Below are 26,886 nucleotides of genomic sequence, written 5' to 3'. Positions count from 1 at the left end.
GGGCTGAGAAGAAATTTAAGGGAGTTCAAAACATCTTCCTTATTTCCACTGAATTGCACAGGTTTGGATCTTTCAAATGATTGCAACAATTTACCTTGTCTGTAAGATTGGCAAGTAAAAGATAGGTTCCTGTCTCTGAAGTAACTCTTGTGTCTATGATACGTTCCTCTGTCATCATTCAAAGTTCAAGGCACATAATTCTATCTACGTGTTGTGATTACCTTCACATTGATTTTCTATTCTGGACATTCCTGGAGCCAACTCTTTGTAGAGTTTTACCCTGGGTCGAGCGTCTCAGTTTATAAAAGCAGAGGGACGCTAAAGTGGTCTTTCTCATAGACAACTTGGCGGTGGCTGGTCATGAATGGTCATGGACTTTGGTAGGAGTAAAGGCGTAGAATATTTTCTCAATGGACAACAAATTCAGAAGTCAGAGGCACAGAGAGACTTGGGAGTCCTAGTGCAGGATTCCCTAAAGGTTGACTTGCAGGTTGAGTCGGTAGTAAGGGAGGCAAATGCAGTTTTAGGGTTCATTTTGAGAAAACTAGAATATAAAAACAAGGTTGTAATGCTGAGGCTTTATAAGGCATTGGTCAGACTACACTTAGAATATTGAGAGCAGTTTTGGGCCCCTTATCTGAGAAAAGACGTGCTGGCATTGGAGAGGGTCCAGAGGAGGTTCATGAGAATGATCCTGGGAATGAAAGGGTTAACATATGAGCAGTGTGTTGATGGCTCTGGGCCTATACTCACTGAAATTTAGAAGAATGAGGGGGGAATCTCATTGAAACCTACTGAATATTGATAGAGCAGATGTGGGCTTGGTATTTTCAATAGTGGGAGAGTCTATGACCAGAGGGTATAGCCTCAGAGTAGAGGGACATCCCTTTAAAACAGAGATGAGGAGGAATTTCTTCAGCCAGAGGGTGGTGAATCTATGGAATTCATTGCCACAGACAACTGTGGTGGCCAAGTCACTGGGTATTACTTAAATTGGTGGTTGATAGGTTCTTGATTAGTCAGGGTATTAACAGTTACAGGGAGGAGGCAGGAGGATGAGGTTGAGAGGGAAAATAAATCAGAGAGGCAGACTTGATGGGCCGAATGGCCTAATTATGCCCCTATGTCTTATAGCCTTAAGCAGCTATCTCCTGGTGGTCTCTTGATGTGTGGGCCTAGCCCTGAAGTGAGTTATCGGTAAGACTCAGCAGTGGACAATGTGACCACTGGCAGGTTATGACCAAGTCTGCCTGTTGGTGGAGGTTGGGAAGGGATATAGAGACAACAGGCCGGGTAGATTGGTGGTTGCTAGTTGCAACGGCTCCATTTTGCTTCCCTGTATCAAATTCTAGTGAGTGTGTTAAGCTTGAATGATTTCCCTGGCTGACCTGGACAGTTTCTACCTCACTTTTATAAACTATTGAATGGATCCCTTATACAATAAGATGGACTCGTGGTCTCACAATCTACCTTATTATTGCTCTGTGTCTTATTGCCTGCCCTGCACTTTCTTCCGACGTCACTTGTAACTGTGACACTTCCTTCGGCATTTTGTTCATGCTTTTCCCTTGTTCTCCCTCAATGTACTAACATGATGAGATGCTCTGTATTGATAGCATGCAGAGCAAAGTTTTTCACAGTGCACCAGTACATCAAACATCAAACGCTAAAGCCCAGTACAGGCGCTTCAGCCCAAGAGGGGCAAATGGTGTACATGAGATTGAGCCGCAAGTCTGTGTTGCCCCTTATATGTCCAGGGGCGCATGTGCACCACACTGAATGGATTATCATGTGTCTACACTACGCCGCCAGGCGCGGGTAACTCATTGAACTCTATTTGTGATTGGGATTGGGAATTGCAGTGATTTCCCAAGAATGAGGAATTCCCAGTGAGTGTGAGTCATAAGCTCATGTTGATTAAGTCCCTGTCTCCGTACACACCGCCCTGGGGCGCCGCGGTAGCCCAGCGATTAGCATGACCCAATTACACCTCAGTGTGTCAGAGTTCAGAGTTCAATTTCGACGTCATCTCTGAGAAGTTTGTACGTCCTTCCCATGAAGTGTGTGGCTTTCCTGCAGGGGCTCCGATTTCCTCCCACATTCCAAAGGTGTACAAGTTGGTAGGAAAATGAGTCATTGTAAATTGGGGGAGGTTAAATAGGGGGGATTAAATTGGGGGGTTAAATTGGGGAGTTAAAAAGGGGGATTAAATAGGGGGTTAAATAGTGGGGTTAAATTGGGGGATTAAATAGGGGGTTAAATAGGGGGGTTAAATAGGGGGTTAAATAGGGGTGTTAAATTGGGGGATTAAATAGGGGGTTAAATAGTGGGGTTAAATAGGGGGTTAAATGGGGGGGGTTGCTGTGCCATGTGGCTCGTGGGGCTGGATGAGCCTACTCCATGCTGTATCCCTAAAAACAACATCATTCTGGCCCTTTAACGTATTCCATGATCAATCTACCCCTTCTTTCCACATAGCCCTACATTTTTCTGACGTCCATGTGCCTATCTAAGAGTCCCCCAAATATCCCTAATGTATCTGCCTCTACTAACACCCCCGGCAGGGCATTCCACGCACCCACCACATACTGTAAAAAAACTTACCTCTGACATCCTTGTCAGCATCGGAAGTTATGCCCCCGCAAGTATATATAATAAACCTACTTACCAATTTATCTGTGGAGAAAATTAGGAGATTAAGAGCAAGATTAAGTGTGGAGATTAAGAGGGTCATAAGACCCTACCTCACCAGGCAGACCTAACCAAAACTTACCAGTTTTCCAGTACAGTGCCTCTGGCCATACTCTGTTCTGAACTTATAGACACTATCCATTTTCTCAAACTGTTTTTGAGACAGGTCACCTAGATTGTCTGGATTCATTGTAAACAGTGTCTAGGCTTCATTCAGAGTTTTGCATATTTATGAAAAGACACATGGGGAAATGACAAAACTAAAAGCTTTTCCTCAGATGAGAAGAGTAGTCAGGTTATCCGTTGCTGGTGCTGTGTCTGCAGTTGTTTCTGTAGTGGGGCAAGCACTGATCTACAGATAGACGGAGTGCATATCCACAGACCACGGGCAGACACAGTTGTGATGGATTTCATCAGCGAACTTTTAGTTTCCCGCACAGAGGATGCATTTGGCACTGGTCTTTACAGCAGGTGTTTTAGGAAGGAGCTTTCATCGTTCACAAGGCTACAGTTAATTTTAGCCAGAAGTAATTATTGCCGAGCTTGTGATAAAAGGTGAAATGAAGAATCAAGATGACCGTCTGACAGGATGACTGTTCCTATTTAGACATAAGATATAGGAGCAGAATTAGGCCATTCAGCCCATCAAGTCTGCTCTGCCATTCAATCATGGCTGATTTATTATCCCTTTTGACCCCATTTTTCTGCCTTCTCCCCATAACCTTTGATGCCCTGACTAACCAAGAATCTTTCAACCTCTGCTTAAAACGGACCCACTGACTTGGCCTCCGGCAATGAATTCCATGGATTCGCCGCCCCCTCTAGCCAAAGAAATTCCTCTTGGGCGTTCCTCTATTCTGAGGCTGTGTCATCTGGTCGTAGACTCTCCCACTGTAGGTAGCATGCTCTCCACATCCACTCGATCCAGGTCCTTCAATATTGTATAGGTTTTCAGTGCGATTTCCCCCTCCCCCACCCACAAACTCATTCTTCTAAACTCCAATGAGTACAGGCCAGAGCCATCAAATACTTCCCATATGTTAACCCTTTCATTCCCCACATCATTCTTGTGAACCTCCTTTGACCTGCTCCAATGCCAGCACATCTATTCTTAGGTAAGGAGACCAAAATTGGTCACAATACTTCATGCTGGGTCTGACCAATGCCCTATAAAGCCTCAGCATTACATCCCTCCCTTTATATTCTTCTCCTCTCAAAATGAATGTTAACATTTTATTTGCCTTCCTTGCCAGCAACTCAACCTGCAAGTTAACCTTGAGAGAAACATGCACAACGGCTCCTAAGTCTCTTTGTAGCTTTGATTTTTGAATTTTCTCCTCATTTTTAAAGGGGCAGGATTTTATTAAACAATGAAGAAGTGTCAGGAACTGTCCCATTTTGGACCCAACAAACCAGGAGTATGTTGCTCGGCATAACAGGTGAAAAGCTTAGTTAACCTTCACGTTGGTAAACCCTGTCCTCTCCACGTTCAGGTTGAGCTGTCCACAATCGCCAACCAGGCGGGCTCGACCCTCATTAACCTGGTGCTGCGGGCACAGGAGCTGTCGGCCAAGCTGCAGACGCTACAGTTCGATCGGAGGGACATGGTCTGCTTCAAGTTCCTCCTCCTCTTCAGTCCCGGTAAGCAAGCACATTTGTTCCCCCGAAACCAGAACACACAGAACATAGAACATACACTCAGCGGCTACTTTATTCGGTACCTCCTGCGGCTAACACAGTGACCACTGAGGGTATGTTCGTGGTCTTCTGCTGCTGTAATCCATCCTCTTCCAGGTTCAATGTGGTGTACATTCAGAGATGCTCCTCTGCACACTACTGTTGTAACGTGTGGTTATTTTGAGTTACTGTCGCCTTCCTGTCAGCTTGAACCAGTCTGGCCATTCTCCTCTGACCTCTCTCGTCAACAAGGCATTTTTGCCCACAGAACTGTCACTCTCTGGATGTTTTTTTGTACCATGCTCTGTAAACTCTAGAGACTGTTGTGTGTGAAAATCCCAGGATATCAGCAGTTTCTGAGAAACTCAATCCACCCTGTCTGGCCCCAACAATCATTCCTCAGTCAAAGTCACCCAGATCGCGTTTCTTCCCCATTCTGATGATTGGTCTGAACAACAACTGAACCTCTTGACCATGTCTGCATGCTTTTATGCATTGAGTTGCTGCCACATGATTGGCTGATTGGATATATGCAATAAAGAGCAGGAGTACAGGTGTTCCTAATAAAGTGGCCAATGTGTGTCACATGTGGGACATGAAACATGCAACGTAGAAAATACTAAGCAACAAAAAACAACAAAGGGGTCTAAACAACCTCACAAGCAGTTGATCAGATCAGAATTTGTCTGTCCTACCACATCGAGTCATGGTCATAGAACACTACATTATAATACAGGCCCTTCAGCCCACAATGTTGTGCCAGATCTTTAACCTACTCCAAAATTAATATAACCCTTCTTTCCCACATAGCCCTCCATTTTTCTTCCATCCTTGTGCCTATCTAAGAATCTATTAAATCTCTCTAATGTATCTGCCTTTATCACCACCGCTGGTGGTGTATTCCACACACCCACCACTCTCTGTGCGAAAAATCTACCTCCGACATCCCCTCTGGATTTTCCTCCAATCACCCTTAAAGTTATGCCTCCTCTCATTAGCCGTTTCTTCCCTAGGAAAAGGGCTCCATCTCAAAGTCAAAGTCAAAGTCAAAGAAATTTATTGTCAAGGTGGTATATGTCACCATATATACAACTGTACCTTGAGGTATACTACCTTCAATGCCTCAAAAAGACGACATCCATCACTAAGGACCCTCATCACCCAGAACATGCCCTCTTCTCGCTGCTACCATCTAGGAGGAGGTACAGGAGCCTGAAGACACGCTCAACATTTCAGAAACAGTTTCTTCTACTCCAACATCAGACTTCTGAATGGACAATGAACCCATAAATACTAACTCAATATTTTTCCCTCTTGTTTTGCACTACTTAATTAATTTTTTAAAAATATATACACTCCTTCTTGTAATTTATAGTTTTTATTATGCATTGCAACATACTGCTGCGCCAAAACAACAAATTTCATGACATATGCCAGTAATACTAAACCTGATTCCGATTCCGAGATGCATTTTCTTGCAGACATTAACAGGAGAATAAAGAAAGACAATAGAATTTATGAGAAACTAAACATAAGCAAAAATTGACAAACAACCAATGTGCAAAGGGAGACAAATCGTGTAAATAAAAAATAAATAAATAAGACTGAGAGTGTGAGTTGTCGAGTCCTTGGAGGAGAGTCCATAGATTGTGGAGTCAGTTCAGCATCAAGTCTTACCACCTTGTGCAACTCTGTCAAGTCACCTCTCGTCCTCCTTCTCTCCAAAACGAAAAGCTGTAGTTTGCTAAGCTACTCTAAGCAGCATCCTGGTAAATTTCCTCTGCACCATTCACTGTGACATATTAAGGGCCACTGTGAAGTCGTTTATTTTGAAGAGTGGATTTACATTGGATGGCGAAGATCGGGGGCCAATATACAAACTGTGTCAGGCCCTTCTGCATCAGAGAAACCTCAGCATGTTCTGAACTTCTTGTTGACTCATTCCCTACAGATATCTGGGAATTTTGTTTAACGGAAAGCTGCCATCAGTCCCATTTGGCCCACTGGCTGAAAAACCTTTTTTATTTCAATAACACACACAAAATGCTGGAGGAAATCAGCAAGGCAGACAGTTCAATGATGAAGGGTCTCAGCCCGAAACATCAGCTGATTATTCTCCTCCATATCCGCTGCCTGACCAGCTGAGTTCCTCCAGCATTTTGTGGGTGTTGCCCAAGGTTTCCAGAACTGGTGAAATCTCCCCATGTTTAAATTTAAATACAAGACTGTTACTGTTATTTCCAGTACTCAGATGTAAGGGAGAATGAAATAATTGTTACCCTGGATCTGATTCAGCACAAAAAAGCATAAGATAATGAACACAATAATCAAAAATAAAATAAATATAAATACACAAGATAGCTAATATACATAGATTGTTTGTATGTCCATAAAGTGACGCTAGACACAGGGGTGTCTGTACATACGGTGACTCTGACAGGAAATGATAAAGTAGTATTGGTTGGGGGTGTGGAGGGGTGGGTTAGTGGGTGGAGGTGTTGATCAGCCGTACTGCTTGGGGAAAGTAACTTATTTTTGGGTCTGGTGGTCCCAGCGAGGATGCTGTGTAGCCTCCTCCCTGATGGGAGTGGCACAAACAATCCATGAGCAGAGTGGCTGGGATCCTTCACGATGTTACTGGACCTTTTCTGGCACCTTTCTGTGTATATGTCCACTTCATATATGTCAGTGTTATTCGTTATACGTTAGCTTCAGTCTTCGTTCAGTTTGAGGAGAGTGTGAGCATTTGTGCATTTATTTATCTTATTTAGCGATACCGTGCGGAGTAGGCCCTTTCGGCCCTTGGGGCCCACAGCCCTGCTGATCAAGGCCGGTGTTGAACAATTTATGTGGGAGGACGTCCAGGAATTCTACACAGCATGTAGTTATGACTCCAGCCTGCTAGAATTCCCAGCAGCCCTGCCGGGAATCAGCTCCCATTCATGGGCTGGATTAGACTCTGGTCTAAGACTCCATTGGGCTTACAGGCAGGTGGAATAGACAGCATTGCAAAAGTCAGCTGCTTTTTTTTAAGAAAATACTTCTGTTCACTTAGGTAGATTCATTTAAGGCGGCACAGTGGCGTTGCGGTTAGCGCAAATGCTTTGCCATGCCAACTGAATGACCAGGTTTCAAACTCCACCGCTGTCTGTAAGGAATTTGCATGTTCTCTCAGCGACGCTGTGGTTTTCTCCAGGTGCAACAGTTTCCTCTTACATTCGAAAGACATTTGAGTACAGGTTGGTACAGGGGTCAACCGTTTTTTGCACCGTGGACCAGTTTAATATTGACAATATTCTTGCGGACTGGCTGACGGCGGGGGGTTGGCAGGGTTCAAGTAGGGTTGCCGACTTTCGCACTCCCAAATAAGGGACAAAAGTAGCCTTGCGCGGGCACCTGTGTGCGCATGCATGACGTGCACATGCCTGTATGTGCCAATTTTTTTCCTACAAATCGGTTTTGGCTTAATCTTCCCGATTCTGTTAAGCGAAACTACACTGTACATACATTGTTTCTACTTTATATAGGCTGTGTATTTATCATATCATTCCTGCTTTTACTATATGTTAGTGCTATTTTAGGTTTATGTGTTATTTGGTATGATTTGGTAGGTTATTTCAAGTTCAACAGTGCGTGTCAGGGAATGAGGAAGGGTGCAGCTGACTCATATCACCAAATCATATCGTTTCCTCGCGGCCCGGTAGCACGTGCTTTGCGACCCGATGGTTGGGGACCTCTGTTATAGGGATGCTGTATTGGTGCTGGAAGTATTGTGACGTTTATGGGCTGACCCCTCCCCCCACACAATATCTGCTGATTTGATTTGACACAAAACAATATATTCCAATGTATGTTTCGATAGACATGTGACAAATAAAGCTAATCTTTATAAAAATCTTTATAATATTTTGATTTTATTATTTATGCTTAATATTTTAAATTTATATTTGTAGTGGTTTTACATTTTTCTGAAGTATTTACTTAATTTTTAATACATTTTAAAGGCCTATAAGATGTCAGGAACAATAAGAGAAATTAAGATCTCCCTACATCTTTGACAGTTGGCAAAGCTGGGGGTAGGATTTTGCCAGTCCTTATGCAGTTGTGAGGGTCAAGGCCACTGATCAGGCCATGCCCTGGCTCTTTGTACCCACCCCTGGTAAATATGGTTGGGGACAGGAGGAGACAATCTGTGGCACCATTAGTGGCAGCCATGACCCAGTTAAAGGTTAAAGATTAGCTTTATTTATCAAATGTACATCGAAACATTGAAACATACAGTGAAATGTGTTGTTTTGCATCAATGGCCAACGCAATCCGAAAATGTACATGAGGAAGCCTTCGAGTGTTGCCACATATCCAGTGCCATCACGGCATGCCCACAACTTACTAACTCTAACCTGTACATCTGTGGAATGTGGGAGGAAACTGCAGCACCCAGAGGAAACCCACGCAGCCACAGGTAGAGCGTACAAACTCCTTACAGACAGCAGTGGGAATTGAACCCCGATTGCTAGTGCTGTGAGGCATCATGCTAACCGCTACGCTGCTGTGCCCGGACTCTCCCGCTAGTGGAGACGTTTATATATTTATTGAAATACAGTGCAGAACAGCCCCTTCCGGCCTTCGAGCCATGCTGCCAGTAGTCCCTGATTTAACCCCAGCCTAATCACGGGACAGTTTACAATGACCAATTAACCTACCAACCGGTACGTCTTTGGACTGTGGGAGGAAACTGGGGCACCCGGAGGAAACCCATACAGCCACGGAGAGAACGTGCGAACACCTTACAGGCAGCGGCGGGAATTGAAACTGGGTCACTGCTATCGTCAAGCGTTGTGCTAACCACTACACTACCGTATATCCCAACATTTACCCTGTTTCAGCTCCTAAGGGGGAAATTGAATCCATATCACTTGCGTTGTGTTAGCGTTACGCTGACCGCTACACGTCGGCGCTGCCATGTGCTACTGGAGAGATGCAGTGGGGTCTGTGCATAACCCCAATCAGCTAAAGCAGCTGCCTCAATATTTAAGAAAGTGTGTAAAATTGATATGTATCATGCAAATTAATTGTCAGCTGCTAAATGATTTGTATTTTTAAAATAAGTTATAAAACTCAGTAATTATCTCTGTATTAAATGCTCAGTTACTTAATTAAATAATGGCTGATTCAGCGCCACAATTTTTTGCAATGGAGAAATTAAATTAAAAGGCAAGCCATGTTTTCCCTTTCAAAGCACCTGACCAGACACCACAGTTCACAGGGAGCGATAGTGGAACACAAACAAACAGCTTTGTTGAGGCTCGGCCTCGGGGGGATGATTATGTCTGTCGCGCTGTGCTGTCCCAGTGGCTTTCCTAATGCAGGCTTGTCTTGAGAATGAGGACTTGGCATAACCAACTTCTCGGAACTCCTTGGTTAAACTGGCTTTGTCTTCCCGTGCCTGGCTAATCCACGTAGACAAAATAAACGAAGTGTCTCAGTTGCTTCTGCATAGCTGTTGAGCTGAAGTTTGGTCACCTGTGCTGTGTGAAAGGTCGGCAGTTTTGAGCAGAAGTTAATGTTTCAAAGAATTCTCTTCAAAAGTCAAATTTATTGTCATATCGACAAGTACAGTACTGTGGAAAATTCGTAAGGCATATAGCTAGGGTGTCTAAGTCTTTTGCACAGTACTGTAGTAATTTTATGTATTGCAGTGTACTGCTGCCACAAAAAAAAACTTCATGACATATGAGAGTGATGATAAACCTGATTCTGATATGGGTCCCTGCTGTGGACTAAGAATGAGAAGGGGGGCAGGGCGAGGGGAATCATGGTTGGGAAAAGGGGAAGGGAGAGGGGAGGGAATGTGGAGCACCAGAGAGACATTCTGTAATGATCAGTAAACCAATTGTTTGGAATCAAATGACTCTGCCTGGTGTCTCGGGACTGGGTCTGCAAATGCATCACCACCCCCCTCCCCCTGCCCCAGCATTCCTTCTCTGCCACCTGTCCCACACCCCTCCCGCGGCGCTCCTCCCTCGCTATTCCCAACATCCTTTGCTCCGGCCAGATTTACAAACTCGCTCCCTGCTCCACATTGACAAATACAAGTCTGTGCAAAGACCTTACTCACCCTAGCTATATATATGTGTCTAAAACTTTTTTACAGTACTGTAAATGTCTGCAAAGGTGCAATGAAAAACTTACTTGCAGCCACATTGTGGACACATAGCAACATTAAACAGCATCCTGACATAGGTATGTGCTGTCCAGGCAATCCAAGGCTGTGTGGAGAGCCAATGGGATTGCGTCCACTGTAGATCTATTGTGGCGATAGGCAAAGTGCCGTGGGTCCAGGTCCTTGCTGAGACAAGAGTTAATTGTCGCCATGTCCAGCCTCTCAAAGCATTTCATCACTGGAGATGTGAGTGTGACTGGATGACAGTCATAAAGGCAGCTCGTATTGTTCTTCTTGGGAACTGATATAACTCTTGCCCTTCTGAAGTAGGTGGGAACTTCCGACTGTAGCAATGAGCAATTGAAAATGTCTTTGAGTGCCTCCGCAAGTTAGTTGGCACACTTTTTCAGAGCTCCACCAGGTACACCACTGGGGCCTGCCACCGTGCAAGGGTTCACTCTCTTGAAAGAGGGCCTGATGTCGGTCTCTGAGACAGAGATCATCAGCAACAGAGCACTCACGAGAGAAAGATAATTAACAACATAAATTATACAAAATTATAAATGAAAGAACACAATTAACAATATCTATTGTAATGCAAAGTGGTCATAGTACTGAGGTAGTGATTGGTGTTGATCAAGTGGATTCAAGTACTGAATGGATGAAAGGGCGAAGATGTTCTTGAATACAATCAGAATAAAACACAATGTCCTTTCCGACACTCACAAAATGCTGGAGAAACTCAGCAGGTCGATTGAAATGAATAAACCATCGACGTTTTGGGCCAAGACCCTTCTTCAGGACTGAGAAAGAAGGGGGAAGACAACAGAATAAAAAGGTGGGAGGAGGAGAAAGAAGGGGGAAGACAACAGAATAAAAAGGTGGGTGGAGGGGAAGGAGGCGAGCTGGGAGGTGGCAGGTGAAGCCAGGTGCGTAGGAAAGGTAAGGGGCTGGAGAGGAAAAATGCGACTTGAGAGGAGCATGGACCATAGCAGAAAGGAAAATAGGAGGGGACACGGGGGGAAGTAATAGGCAGGCGAGAAGGGGAAAAAGTCAGAATGGAGAAAAGAGGAAGTGGGGGGAGGAAATTTGTTTACTGGAAGGAGAAATCGATATTCTTGCCATCAGGTGTGATGCTACCCAGATAGAATATAAGGTGTTCCTCCTCCACCCCGAGGGTGGTCTCACCTTGGCACAGGAGGAGACCATGGACCGACATGTTGGAACGGGACTAGGAGTTGGCATTAAAATGTTGGACCACCCGGAAGTCCTGCTTTTGGTGGATGGAGGGGAGATGCTCGACGAAGCGGTCCCCACACTTATGACGAGTCTCACCAGTGTGGAGGAGGCTGCATCAGGAGCACCAGATGCAATAGACGGCTGCAGCAAGATTCCTGTAAGGACTGTTTGGGGCTCTGAAAGGAGGAGAGGGAGGGGGTGAATGGGCAGGTGTAGCACCTAGGCTGCTTGCAGTGATAAGTGCCAGGAGGGGGGAGATTAGTGGGGAGGGACAAATGGACAAGAAGGGTAAAGAGACACAGTAAATTTACCCATTTCTCCAAAGATATTATACAATAAACAAACAGAACTCTTTTGGGGAGAGGAGGTGATGCTCCATAAGGACCTTGGAGGCACAACAGCTCCTTTACTCTCTTAGCGTGCTTGCATCACAACCTGGTATGGGAGCGCCAATGGCGAGGTATGGAAAAGACAACAAAAAATGGTGTATGCTGCCCAGTTCATCACAAGAAAAACTCTCCCCAAAATGCATTGAGCTCCTCTACAATAACCAAAGCAGCATCTGTCATTAAGGCTCCCCCCCTCCACCATCGAGGCCACGCTCTCTTCTTGCTATTGCCATTGGATAGGAGCCTTAGGACCCACTCCACCAGTTTAGGAGCTGTTATTACCCTTCAGCCATCTGGATCCTCAACCCAAAAGGCCTCCACAACTCATGCTCTCAGCCTTGCTTAAATATATATTTTAGGCGGCATTGTAGTGTAGTGTGTATCCCATCACTTCGCAGGACAGGCAATCCCGGTTCAATTCCCACTGATGCCTCTACATTCTCCCTGTGACCGTGTGGGTTTCCTCCGGGTGCTCCAGTTTCCTCCCACAGTCCAAAGGCATCCTGGCTGGTCGGTTATTTAGTCATTGTAAATTGTCCTGTGATTAGGCCAGGATTAAGTTGTGGGGTTGCTGGGCAGCGTAGCTCAAAGGGCCGATTCCACACTGTATCTCAATAAACCAATATATAAATAATATTAGTTTTGCTTACATGAAAAATAAAGCAAATATATATTATATATACATTTTGCACAATTTGTCTTCTTTTGCGCATTTGCTATCAGTCATTATTTATGTGTAGGTTTTCTTTATTTTCTTGTGAGTACCTACAAGTGAATGACTTTCAAGGTATTATATGGTAAAATTTACTTTGGACTTTGACTGACATCATTTACATATTTTTTACTTTTGCTGGCTTATCTCTGGAAAATTGAAACAGTTCAGTCCCCCTGAACCGGGTTTCATCTCTCTTGATCCACCAGTTCAACGCCAACACGAGGGTGGGTTGGGAGTGAGTTTCAGCTCTGAGAGGGGTGTGGGCTGAGTGACAGCAGGTTTAGTATCTCATGATAGCGTAGCAGTTAGTGCAACTGCTTTACACTGCCAGCGATCGGAGTTCGATTCCCACCACTGTCTGAAAGGAGTTTCTACATTTTCCGAGTGGCCGTGTGGTTTTCCTCTGGGTGCTCTGGTTTCCTCCCACATTCCAAAGATGTATGGATTAGGGTTTGTGAGTTGCGGGCATATTATGTTAGCACTGGAAGTGTGGTGACTCACGTTGCCTGCCCCCAGCACAACCTCATGGATTTGATTTGACACGAATGACGCATTTTACTAAATGTTTTGATGCACATATGACAAATAGAGTTATCTTTTTAAGCTTTTTAATTTCTTCCCAACTTTCCTTACATTAGATTTAAAACTGTACCACATGATGTTGTGCCAACTCTTTAACCTATTCTAGGATCACTCTAACCCAGGGGTTCCCAGCCCGGAGTTCACGGACCCCTCAGTTAATGGTAGGGGTCCAAGGTATTAAAAATGGTTGGGAGCCCTTGATCTAACCCTTCCCACCCATGTAGCTATCCATTTCAACAGAATTGGGCAAGAGATGTTGACTTTAGATATCAAAATCAGGCAGGTGGTTCCACATTTGATATCTCCAGCCCCTCAAAGCTGATTTTCCACCCTGCCACGTGTGGGATCCTCAGTAGTGAACAGTCATCTTCGTTATTGTCATTCATCTGAATGGTGGGAAGGTGATGATCAAAGTTCCTAAAGATTAAAGATTACCTTTATTTGTCATTGAAGCATCAAACATGCAGTGAAATGTGTCAATGATCAACACAGTTTGAGGATGTGCTGGGGGCAGACTGCAAGAGTCATCTCACTTCCGGTGCCAACATGGCGTGCCCACAACTCACTACCCTAACCCGTATGGATTTAGACCGTGGGAGGAAACCGGAGCACCCGGAGGAAACCCATGGGGTCATGGTGGAGAACGTACAGACAATGGCGGGGATTGCACCCCGATCAGTGGCGTGGTAAAGCGTAACGCTAGCTGCTACGCTACTGTACTGCTCCTGTAGTTTTTCGAGGAGCCGAGCCAATGCGTAGAACTTCTGGTTGTCTGATTCTCAAATTGCTTGGCTGGTGTGAATCCCTGAACAGAATGGCCATTCTGCCGTGGACTCGGCTAAGAACGTTTGAAAGAACTGCAGCTTCGCCCATCAGATGCAGTCGTAGTGTTAGCCGACAGAAGCACATCTCACGCCATCATTGGTCCTTCTCAAAGTGGGAATGGTTTACGCGCTCCTGAGTGAGGTGCGGTATCTCACTCTGAACCTTCAGCACATGCCACTGGAATGGGTCCCACCCTATTCTGACAGATTGTTGTTTCTGTGTGGTTCTGCGAAGCATTGTGGGTAAGTTCTGTTGGCGCTGGGTTGTGTGGTGACACTTGCAGGCCAGGCTGCCCATGGCACATCCTTGGGTGTGTTGGCTGTTAACGTGAATGATGTATTTCACTGTATGTTTTGAGATACATGTGATTCAAGATTCAGTATTGTTTAATGTCATTTCAATGGTTCAATTTAATTGCGGAGAAGGTATACAGTATACAACCAGAAATCCTAACTCTTTACAGACATCCTAATTCTTTGCAAAAATCCTAACTTTTTGCAGAAATCATGGCTCTTTGCAGAAATTGTGGCTCTTTGCAGACATCCATGAAACACGGAGAAAAAGACACAAAGAATGAATGACAGAAAAAATGTTAAAACCCTGAAGCCCCCCTCCCCTCCCACACACAAGCAGCAGCAGAAGAAGCAACCCTCCTTCACCTGCTCCAGCAAAAGCATCAATCCCCACCACCCACCATGCAAGCAATAGCAAAGCCCCTCCCCACCAAGACCATGGCCCAGAGTCCATCCTTCCCAACACCTCAACATCTCAAAAAGTTCTCTGTCTCACTAATGAGGTAGAGAGAGATGTCACTCCTGCCACAGTAAGAGGGGAGGCCCACAGCTCACTGTTTCCATGTAACGTTGCTTGTCCGAGCCCCCCGCCCCAACTCAAAGGCCAACACATGCTCACTCACCATCGAGAGAGAGATCGCTCGAGTGCAGAGGCCCCCGACAGTGGCGCACACCGCCTACTGTGGCTGTCTCGATGTTTCGATCTCCCGCGACGCTTCAATCAGCGACGTTGGTGAGGAGTCGGGTCGTCCACAAGTTGCTCCTGGAGATACCAAAACGCCAGGCCACTTGTCGGATCCTGAGAGCGAGAACCCACCACCCCTGAAGAACATAGTCCGAGTGCAGCTGTAGATCACGGATCCAACAGGACCCCAGCCACCCTGAGAAAAGGGAGAAAGAGTCACGAGAACAGGATGTGGATGAACTGGAAGAAATCGCCCAGATCTGTACAAAACCTGTGGCACCATCTGTACACAAGTGAAAAGGAGAACAAAATCATTATTATTCCAGGTCCGATTCAGCACAAAAAAAGCTCAGTAAGATAAAGAACACAATAACAACTTTTAGAAAATCATAACATAAGTACAATTTACAGTACTGTCCAATGGTCTTTGGCACATATCGATAGCAAGGGTGCCTAAGAGTTTTACACAGTACTGTGTGTGTCAACGTGGAGTGGAGAGTGGGTTTGTAAACTGGGTAGGAGCAAAGGATGTTGGAAATGGTGAGGAGGGGTGTGGGGCAGGTGGCAGAGAAGGGGTGCCAGGGGTGGGGATGGTGTGGGTGCAGACACACCCAGCTCTGAGACACCAGGCAAGGTCATTTGATTCCAAACAATTGGATTATAGGTCATTACAGAATGTCTCTCAGGTGCTTCCTGCTCCCTCCCCTCTCCCTTCCCCTTTTCCCAATGGTGACTCCCCTCTCCCTGCTCCCTTCCCACTCTCAGTCCAGAACAGAGACCCATATCAGAATCATTGTCACACATAGATTCCATGAAATTTGTTTTTATTGCGCCAGCAGTACAGTGCCATACATAAAATTACTACAGTACTGTGCAAAAGTCTTAGGCAGCCTAGTTATATATATACACACACATATACACATATATATGCGTGTGTTTATGTGTGCCTAAGACCTTTGCAGAGTATTGTATATAAAACTGTATACATAGATAGGATAGTTTATGTACATAGATTGATTGTATGTCCATAAAGTGACACTTGGCACAGGAGTGTCTGTACATAAGGTGACTGACAGGAAATGATGAAGTAATGGTGGCTGGGGCTGTGGAGGGGTGCGTTAGTGGGTGGAGGTGTTGACCAGCCTTACTGATTGGGGAAAGTCACTGTTTTTGAGTCTGGTGAACCTGATTGCTACCCTGTTGGGATACAAGTGGCTCATGAGGACACGTCAAAGTGTGTCATGAAACGACTTTGCAAATCGCAGGTGAATAGACTCACTTGCACAAAACACAAAAAATGGTGGAGGAACTCAGGAAATCAGGCAGCATCTGTGGGAGGGGAATAACCAGTTGATGTTTCAGTCCCAAACTACTGTTTTTCATCTTCAATTTGTTCTTTCTTCCCTCGGCTACAGAACATTCCCTGGCTCAGGATGTACAGAGACTGAGCATTCCCAACAATATTCCAGAAAATAATCAGGTGGGAGGGAGTGGTCAGGGTTATCAGTCCCTAATCTGTCTCTCCAACCTGAAAACAAAATCAGAGACACATCGTTACTGACGTACACACAGTGGCCACTTCATTAGGTACACCTATACACCTGCTCGTTAATGCAAATATCTAATCAGCCAATCACATACATAAGAATATAAGAACATAAGAAATAGGAGCAGGAGTCGGCCACCTGGCCCATCGTGCTTGTTCCGCCATTCAATAAGATCATGGCTGATCTGGCCATGGACTCATCTCCACCTACCTGCCTTTTCCCTATAAACCTTAATTCCATGTAGCAACAACTCACTGCATAAAAGCATGCAGACATGGTCAAGAGATTCAGTTGTTGTTCAGACCAAACATCAGAATGGGAAGAAACGTGGTCTAAGTGACTTTGACTGTGGAACGATTGTTGGTGCCAGATGGGGTGGTTTGAGTATCTCAGAAACTGCTGATCACCTGGAATTTTCACACGTATCAGTCTAGAGTTTGCAGAGAATAGTGCAAAAACAAACAAAAAGAAAATCCAGTGAGCGGCAGTTCCACGGGCGAAAATGCCTTGTTAATGAAGCAGGTCAAAGGAGAACGGCCAGACTGGTTCAAGCTGACAGGAAGGCAACAGTAACTCAAATAACCAGCAGTGTGAAGAAGAGCATCTCTGAACGCAGAATGTGTTGAACTTTGAAGTGGATGGGCTACAGCAGCAGAAGACAAAGATATGCTCAGTGGCCACTTTATTAGGTACAGAAGGTACAAAATAAATTAGCCATTGGGTGTAGGAATGATTGATGTCAATTCCGCATCCTGGGAGGTCTCTCTCAGTTGTAACGTGTCAAGCACCATGTCAGCAATGGACTAATCCCAAATAAGAACCCCTATTCTCATCATTGTACAAAACATGGATTTCAAAATCTACTCTTTGGAGTAGAAATAGGGTGTTGCCCACCATCATTCACCTAAATCAAGTAGGTTTTTAATTCGGATTTTCTATAACAATTCAGAAGTTTGATTTGCAAAGCCGTTATGCTGTATTATGGCAATGCTAATTGCAAGCAAAAAAAAACTATTCTTAAGATACACGTCAAGAAATCTCCTTTCAGAGCAGATATATGGCTTTATTCCAAAGGCGCACTACCCATGTTCCATTTATCACAATGCCGTTCAACCCCCTCCCCAACACCTCTTCCCTTCAGGGTCACTTTCACCGGATTTCACCCATTTCAAAATGTGAAAACATTGTGCCAAGGCGTTTTGTGCTTTCCATAGAAGCAGGTTTTTATGTTGCTTCTGAGGTTTAATTACCTTCAGGAGAGCATGGATTTTGCATTCAACTGATCACAGGCACACAAAGCAAAATATTTACAAAAGAGAGTGACATTTATTGTCCATATTGATTTTCCTCCTGAGCAGGTAAAGAGTTTTAATTAAAATTAGAATTTTGCAAAAAAAAAAGCAGTGGTTGTGAAGAGGATATGCAGTCGCTTTATTCTAAAGAAGCATTTAATAGAGCTGCAACAAATTGACCTATGCTGCCTTTCAATCACGCAGATCCTTTGCTTGGAATGGCTTTTATCACACACATTCCCTTAAGCGATTGCAATTTAGCAGAAGCTCTCCTGCGAACAAAGACAGCCTCCAACAACGAGAATGGTGCAAAAAAAAACAAGGTAGCAACTTAAAGCAGGTCAACAAATGTTAGGGTTGGTGCTGTGCCACAGAATCGTCGAAGAAGAGTCCATCTGGTTTGGAGGCTTGTGTGAATTCACTTTCACCACTGTGCTGGGGAGCTACACGTATCTTCAGAAAGACGCAATCCCTAGTTGAACATAGAATTTAACAAGATCACAGAAAGAAAAAAAAATAGTTTTATTTGTTGCATGTACGTCGAAACATGTAGTGAAATGTGTCACTTGCATCAACGATCGACACAGTCTGAGGGCGTGAAATAAGGAGAAAATTCCGAAATCAGAGATGCAAAGGGAATTGGGAATCCTTGGTAAGGATTTCCTAAAGGTTAACTAGCAGGTTGGGTTGTTGGTAAGGAACGCAAATACAATGTTAGCATTCAGTATGAGAGGACTAAGATAGTCCGAGAAGGATGTAATACTGAGGCTTTATAAGCCATTGGTCAGACTGCACATGGAGTATTGTGCAAACACGAGGAAACCTGCAGATGCTGGAATTTTAAGCAACACACTTAAAAGTTGCTGGTGAACACAGCAGGCCAGGCAGCATCTCTAGGAAGAGGTACAGTCGACATTTCGGGCTGAGACCCTTCGTCAGGACGAAGGGTCTTGGCCTGAAACGTCGACTATAGAGTATTGTGAGCAGTTTTGGGTCCCTTTTCTGAGAAAAGATGTGCTGGCATTGGAGAGGATGTTCACAAGAATGATTCCAGGAATGGAAAGATTACCATATGAGGAGCATTTGATGGCTCTGGGCCTGTGCTCACTGGAGTTTAAAAGAATGAGGGAGGGCGTGAGATCTGATTGAAGTCTATCGAATGCTGAAAGGCATAGATAGAGTGGATGTGGAGAGGATGTTTCCTATAGTGGGGGAGTCTAGACCAGAGGGTACAGTCTCAGAATATAAGGATGCCCATTTAGAACAGAGATGAGGAGAAATTTCTTTAGCCAGAGGCTGGTGAATCTGTGGAATTCATTGCCACAGACGACTGTGGAGGCCAAGTCATTGGGTATATTTAAAGCAGCTGTTGATATATTCTTGATTAGTCAGGGTGTTAAATGGAGAAGGCAGGAGAATGGGGTTGAGACGGATAATAAATCAGCCTTGATGGAATGGTGGAGCATTCTCAATAGGCCGAATGGCCTAATTCTGCTTCTATGTCTTATGGTCTAATGATTTTATCTTCTGGATGAAGACTTCAAGTGTCACCAAGCTTCCAACTTAGCATTCCTAATGCGTACGTCTTTGAAATGTGGAGTATTGCGGTTGGGGTGAGGTCGAAGGTGCTCGGCAGAGGATGGTGCTTGTTAGGCTGTATTGGAGGGGCTGGTCGGAGGCTCGAAGTTTTCGGACGGGTGGACTTAGTATCGGCTGTGGTCGGGTGCTTCCAGTGCGTCAGCAGTTGTCAGTACCTGGAGGTTTATGGCAGGGAGTTTCTCCCTTTTCCCGCCTGCTATCGGGGACTCTGGAGTCGATCAGGACTTTGAGACTTTTTTTTATCGTGCCCATGGTCTGCTCTTTTTCAAATTATGGTATTGCTTTGCACTGCTGTAACTATATGTTATAATTATGTGGTTCTGTCAGTGTTAGTCTTTGGTTTGTCCTGTTTTTCTGTGATATCACTCTGGAGGAACATTGTATCATTTCTTAATGCATGCATGCATTTCTAAATGACAATAAACGAGGACTGAGTGTTCTCATAATCTAATTTATTGAGCGATACAGCACGGTAACAGGTTCTTCTGGCCCAACGAGCCCGGAATGCCCAATTACACTCATGTGATCAATTAACCAACTAACCCATCTACCTTCAGAATGTGGGGGGAAACCGGAGCACCCGGAGGAAACCCACGCGGTCACAGTGAGAGCGTTCAAACTCCTTACGGACAGCAGCAGAAGTGGACCTGGGTTACCGGCGCTAACCGCCACGCTACTGTGCTGCCCCTAGATATAAAAGCACATCTTCATTTTGGTCCTCCATTAAGAAATGGACTTTAAAATCCATACCCTGTTCCAGTCTCCCTCCGGCCTTGCCTCCCTCCCTGTCCTTGCCATCTCCTCCATTCATGTAACATTGCCAGAGCACAGAGCTTGTCCAATTCCAGCTTTTGACTGCTTAATTACTTACTGCCCTTTATGCCGCTGGTGGTCAGGGCAGCAACGAAGACCCCCCATCTGTGTCTGTCCGTACCGATAGACAAAGCACAAGGCCCTGACTCCAGCCAGCTTCGCTCTCCGGGTCATTGATGTGCACAAGTCTCTGAACCCTATGACAGGGTTGTAGTCCCCTCGGAGGAGTTCTGGACTGTCCTTCAATTTAATTCAAGATTTACCAGGATACTGCCCCGATTGGAGAACATGTTTTATGACAGGGGTCCCCGACCTTTTTTGCACTGCGGACCGATTTAATGTTGACGATATTCTTGCGGACCGGCTGACCGGGGGGAGGGGGTATTCAAGTATGGTTAAACTCACCTGAATATGTCTTTTACAGTCAGGGTTGCCAACTTCTTCACTCCTAAATAAGGGACAAAAGTAGCAGTCAAATCCCAGGACACCTTACCCAGGAAGGACTACTATGACCATGAAGCCTTGTGCGGGCACCTATGTGTGCATGCGCGTACGTGCTGATTTTCCCCCCACAAATCAGTTTTGCCTTCATCTTCCCGACTACACTGTACATACATTATTTCTACTTTATATAGGCTGTGTATTTATCATATCATTCCTGCTTTTCCTATATGTTAGTGTTATTTATTTTTGGTTTTATGTGTTATTTGGTATGATTTGGTAGGTTATTTTTTGGGTCTGGGAACGCTCAAAAAATTTTCCCATATAAATTAATGGTAATTGCTTTTTCGCTTCACGCCATTTTGGCACGAAAGGTTTCATAGGAATGCTCTATCTTAGCAGGGGAAATATGGGACAAACCAATTTAGCCCAATATACGGGATGTCCCGGCAAATACAGGACAGTTGGCAACCCTGTGTTCAAGTTCAACAGTGCGTGACAGGGAATGAGGAAAGGTGCAGCTGACTCATATCGTTTCCTCACGGCCCGGTAGCACATGCTTTGCAGCCTGGTGGTTGGGGACCGCTGTTTTATGAGGCTTGGTTGAGTGAACCAGGGCAAAGGAGGATGAGAGGTGACTTGCTAGACGTGCATAAGATGCATAAAGTGGGCAGCCAGAGACTTCTTCACCAGGGTGGAAATGACTAATACCAGGGGCCACAATTCTAAGGTAATTGGAGGAAAGCTCCTAAAAAATTTCTAAGGAAAACTTTCTTAGGATTTTGCAAAGATTTGGCATGACATCTAAAAACTTTGACTAACTTCTATAGATGTGTAGTGGAGAATATATTGACTGGCTGCACCACAGCCTGGTATGGAAACACCAATGCTCTTGAATGGAAATCCCACAAAAAGTAGTGGATACGGCCCAGTCCATCACAGGTCAAGTCCTCCCCGCCATTGAGCACATCTGCATGCTGTCGCAGGAAAGCAGCAGCCATCGTCAGGGACCCCCACCTCCCAGGAGATGCTCTCTTCTCGCTGCTGCCATCAGGGAGGAGGTACAGGAGCCTCAGGACTCACACCAGCAGGTTCAAGAACAGCTATTACCTCTCAACCACCATGCCCTTGAACCAACTTCACTCAACTTCACTCGCCCCATCATTGAAATGTTCCCACAACCTATGGGTTCACTTTCTCAGATTCTTCATCTCATGTTCTTCATAATTATTGTTTATTTATTATTATTATTTATTTGTTTTTGTATTTGCACAGTCTGTTGTCTTTTGCGCACTGAACACCCAGGTTGGTGCGGTCTTTCATTGATTCAGTCATGGTTATTATTCTATGGATTTATTGAGTATGCCCGCAAGACAATATGAAGAAAGACTGGATGAACTGGGCTTGTACTCGTTGGAATTTAGGAGATTGAGGGGGGATCTGATTGAAACGTATAAAATCCTAAAGGGATTGGACAGGCTAGATGCAGGAAGATTGTTCCCGATGTTGGGGAAGTCCAGAACGAGGGGTCACAGTTTGAGGATAAAGGGGAAGCCTTTTAGGACTGAGATTAGGAAAAACTTCTTCACACAGAGAGTGGTGAATCTGTGGAATTCTCTGCCACAGGAAACAGTTGAGGCCAGTTCATTGGCTATATTTAAGAGGGAATTAGATATGGCCCTTGTGGCTACGGGGGTCAGGAGGTATGGAGGGAAGGCTGGGGCGGGGTTCTGAGTTGGATGATCAGCCATGATCATAATAAATGGCGGTGCAGGCTCGAAGGGCTGAATGGTCTACTCCTGCACCTATTTTCTATGTTTCTATGTTTCTATGTAAGACAATGGATCTCAGGGTTGTATATGGTGACATATATCTACTTTGAACTTTGTATAGGAGGATGGTAGAGATAGGTTTTTTACACAGAAAGCAGTGAGTGCATGGAACTCACGCTAGGGGTGGTGGAAATGTCAGATACATTAGGGGCATTTAAAAGACTGTTAGACAGGTACATGGATGATAGAAAAACAGAGGGCTATGTGGGAGAGAAAGGCCTTCACCTGCCCTCTAATCCTTCCACCAGTCACATAAAGCTCCTCTCCCGTGAACATCTTGCATCTTGTTTGAGGGTGAGGGGTGGAATCTAGGGCGGAGGATAGGTTATGGCATGAACTGGCATTCTCTTGGTTTGTCAAACAGACCCCTTTCTTTGCCAGGAAACATGCAGCGGTATGTGATTGGTGTCAATGAGTGGTTGATGGTCAGCACGGTCTCAAGGGGCTGAATGGCTTGTTTCTGCACTTTACGATCCCGCTGTAGGAAAGACGCCATTAAACTGGGAAATGTGAAGAGAACATTAATGAGGATACTGCCAGGACATAAGGGCCTGAGTTATAGGGAGAGGTTAAACAGGCTAGGATTGTATTCCGCGGGGACTGAGGGGTGTCATTATAGAGGTGTATAACATCATGTGGGTATAGATAGGGTGAATACACTCAGCCTTTTTGCCAGGGGTGGGGAGTCAAGGTTCATAGGTTGGAGAGGAAACATGAAAGATTTAAAAATGATTTGAGGGGCAACTTCACACAGAGGCTGGTATGGAATGAGCTGCCAAAGGATGTAGTCGAGGCAGTTATAACCGATAGCTCATACTACGTTACAGGGAGAAGGCAGGAGAATGGGGTTGAGGGGATAATAACTTGTCCGTGACGAAATGGCCCAATTCTGCTTCTATCTCTTATCGTCTTATAAAAACAAGGTTTATAAGACAGGAGAGGTACACGGATAGGATATGTTTAGCGGGATTAGGGCTGAACATGGGCAGGATGGGACTACCTTGGGGGGCACCATGGATACGTTAGTCCGCGTTACTCTGAGTGAGGTGACAGGGCCATAAACCGGTCTCAGGTCATCAAGACCAAGTGATGTGCAAGTTCAAGTTTATTGTCATTCAACTGTACACATATATCCAGCTAAATAAAACGCTGTTCCTCAGGACTAAGGTGCCAAACACAATACATACAGTACTGTTCAAAAGTCTGCGGTACGTATACAGTATATAGCTAGGGAGACTGAGACTTTTGCACAGTACTGTATTTGTCAACGAGGAGCAGAGAGTGAGTTTGTAAATCTGGCGGGATAAAAGGATGTTGGGAATGGTGAGGGTGGAGTACTGTGGGAGGGGTGTGACCAGGTGGCAGAGAAGGAGTGCCAGGGTTGGGTCTGGTGTGGATACAGACACACCCAGCCCTGAGACACAAGGCAAAGTGACTCAATTCCAAACAATTAGTTTATTGATCATTACAGTCTGTCTCTCTGGTGCTTCCCGCTCCCTCCCCTCTCCTTTCCCCTTTTCCCAACCACGATTCCCCTCTCCCTGCCCCCTTCTCGGTCTCAGTCCACAACAGAGACCCATATCAGAATCAGGTTTATCATCACTCACACATGTCATGAAGTTTGTTTTTTTTTGTGGCAGCAGTACAGTACAATACATAAAATTACTTCAGAACAGTGCAAAAGTCTTAGACACCCTAGCTATATATATGTGCCTAAATTTTTGTTCAGTATTGTTTCTCAAATACAGCACGTAAAAGAACATGAACATAATATTATTAACAGATAAAAAATTCTGTAGATGTACAAATTGACGTCAAGTGCATTTACGACAGGTAGTGAAATATGCAGCAGGATTGCTGTTACTGGTGCTGTCATAAATAATATGTACAGGGTGTTCGGAAGTCTCACAGCCTGGGGAAGAAGCTGTTACCCAGACTGACAGTCCTTGTTCTAATACTGCGGTACCTTCTGCCTGACGGTGGGAGTGTGGGATGGACGGGAGGAGCCCTTGACCATGCTGAGGGCTGTGTGAACGGATGTTATTGAAAGTGCCTCTGACCCTTGCTCCCCACAGATGTGAAGATTCTGGAAAACCGGCACTTGATCGAGAGCGTTCAGGAGCAGGTACACGCCGCTCTCCTCGACTACACCATGTGCAACTACCCCCAGCACGGAGAAAAGTTTGGACAGCTGTTGCTGCGGTTACCCGAAATCCATGCCATCAGTAAGCAGGCAGAAGAATACCTGTACTATAAACACCTGGGTGGTGAGGTACCATGTAACAACCTGCTGATTGAGATGCTTCATGCCAAGCGAGCTTAGAACCAAGCCTCGATCTCCAGACTCCCAAAGGCAGGTTGTGGATTCCATTTTATATATATAAATATATATTATATTACTTTATATTATTACTAAAATCACTGTAATTTGATAGTAATAAAATGATTTTTAAGTATACAGGATCTATGTAATCTTGGAATACCTGAGAACAATATTTTCAGATGTTGACCATGTTTTTCCTATCATTGTAAAAATGTTGGCTTTATTTTGGTAAACCAATCTTCAACGGGGCTGCGAAACTGCCAGCGTGTAAAGAATGGAGTTTACATGAAGTCGAGCAGCGTAACGGGCACTTCTGTTCACTGTGAGCGCAATGAGCGGTCAGAGTTTACACTTGATTCTTTAGAGATGTACATTAGAAGGTTGGAAACAGGAGAGGGTTAGAAGCTTAGAAGGAGTTTGGCCGTGTGTTTCCCTGAACCTCTGCTTTTGCTGACAAAGGTCAGGGTAGAATCGTTGTTTGAAATGCGTTCCCCCACCTTGACTCTCTGTATGGCCTCTGATCCAGCCCTGCATCGACAGAGACACAATCCAAAGGTTCCTAAGGTGAAGGTTTTCCACACGCCACTCCTATCATCCCATGACTGTGCGTGAGAGGGAACGCCTTGTTCAGACTGAACATAAAATGTGTTAGTTCTCTGATATTTTCAGAGGTCTTTGCTATTGAAAACTGTAACCATATTAGAAATTACAGTGTTCCCTTCAGTAATCCTCTCTTCACACACCTGTACCTAGAACTGCACATCTGTACCTTATTTAATATTTGAAAATTGAAAGCACTTGTATTTTTATTGAGTTGCCAGCAGTTGTGTTTGTCATTTTTATGCTTTGAATTTGTTTTATTCTGAATATTATGGTAAATTGTACAAAATAAACCAACATAAAACAACTGTTTTATGGAAATTAATATTTCATGTAAACAACTGCTATTTCTCTCCTATTTAAAATTTTTTGCCATAACAGCTATACTGCATAAACAGTTGTATGTTGCTCTTTTGCATGTTTGGCTCACCTTTTAGAGAAATAAACTGATTAAATTTCTACATCTGCGCTGTTCCCATTCATAAATCTGAGGATGCCTTAAAATCTGAGGTTACCCAAACCTGTAGATACGGGAACTTTTATGTCATTCGCAGCCTACATGAAGCTCAAAGTTCAAAGTACATTTATTATCAAAGTAAGGTTATACAACCTTGAGATTCGTCTCCTTACAGGCAGCCACAGAACAAGAAACCCAAAAGAACCCATACAAAAATGACAAACACCCAATGTGCAGAGAGAGAAAAAAAACAAATTGTACAAACAACAAAAGTAAGCAAATAGAATTTAGAATGAAAGTGAAACAAAAAACTGTATTTCCATACAGCCTGTCACATCTTTGTCAGGATTTTAATGTATCCAATATTGGGGGTGTCTAGGACCAGAGGGCACAGCCTCAGAACAGATGGATGTGCGTTTAGAACAGAGACGAGGAGGAATCCCTTTAGCTAGAAGGTGGTGAACCTGTGGAATTCATTGCCTCAGATGGCTGTGGAAGTCAAGTCACTGGATATACTTACAGCGTAGGTTGATAGTTTCTTGATTGGTAAGGGAGTCAAAGGTTACGGGCAGAAGGCAGGGGATAATAAACCTGGTGGACTGGATAAATCTGATGGATTATTCACCACTTTCTCTGTGACTCTATGACTCCAAATGCCTGAGATCCTATAGGGGCTTGACAGGATATGGTAGATGTTGAGATGTTTCCACTGGTGGGAGAGTA

The 26,886-nt window shown here is 44.6% G+C and overlaps 1 protein-coding gene across 1 annotated transcript in view; it reads left to right on the top strand.

Annotated features, from left to right (window-relative positions):
* Positions 1-25,920, top strand: part of LOC140186499 (nuclear receptor subfamily 5 group A member 2-like) — a 109,374-nt gene extending 83,454 nt beyond the window's left edge. The window contains exons 6-7 of the mRNA XM_072240853.1: positions 4,185-4,332; positions 24,859-25,920. Coding sequence (XP_072096954.1) covers positions 4,185-4,332; positions 24,859-25,106 — 396 coding nt within the window. The 3' untranslated portion in view covers positions 25,107-25,920. The remainder of the gene's footprint in view (positions 1-4,184; positions 4,333-24,858) is intronic.
* Positions 25,921-26,886: the final 966 nt, after the last annotated feature.

This window comes from Mobula birostris, chromosome 22 (genome assembly GCF_030028105.1).
Source record: "Mobula birostris isolate sMobBir1 chromosome 22, sMobBir1.hap1, whole genome shotgun sequence".
Lineage (NCBI taxonomy): Eukaryota > Metazoa > Chordata > Chondrichthyes > Myliobatiformes > Myliobatidae > Mobula > Mobula birostris.
Note: the sequence above shows the minus strand (reverse complement) of the source record. Positions and strands in the feature narration are given on the sequence as shown.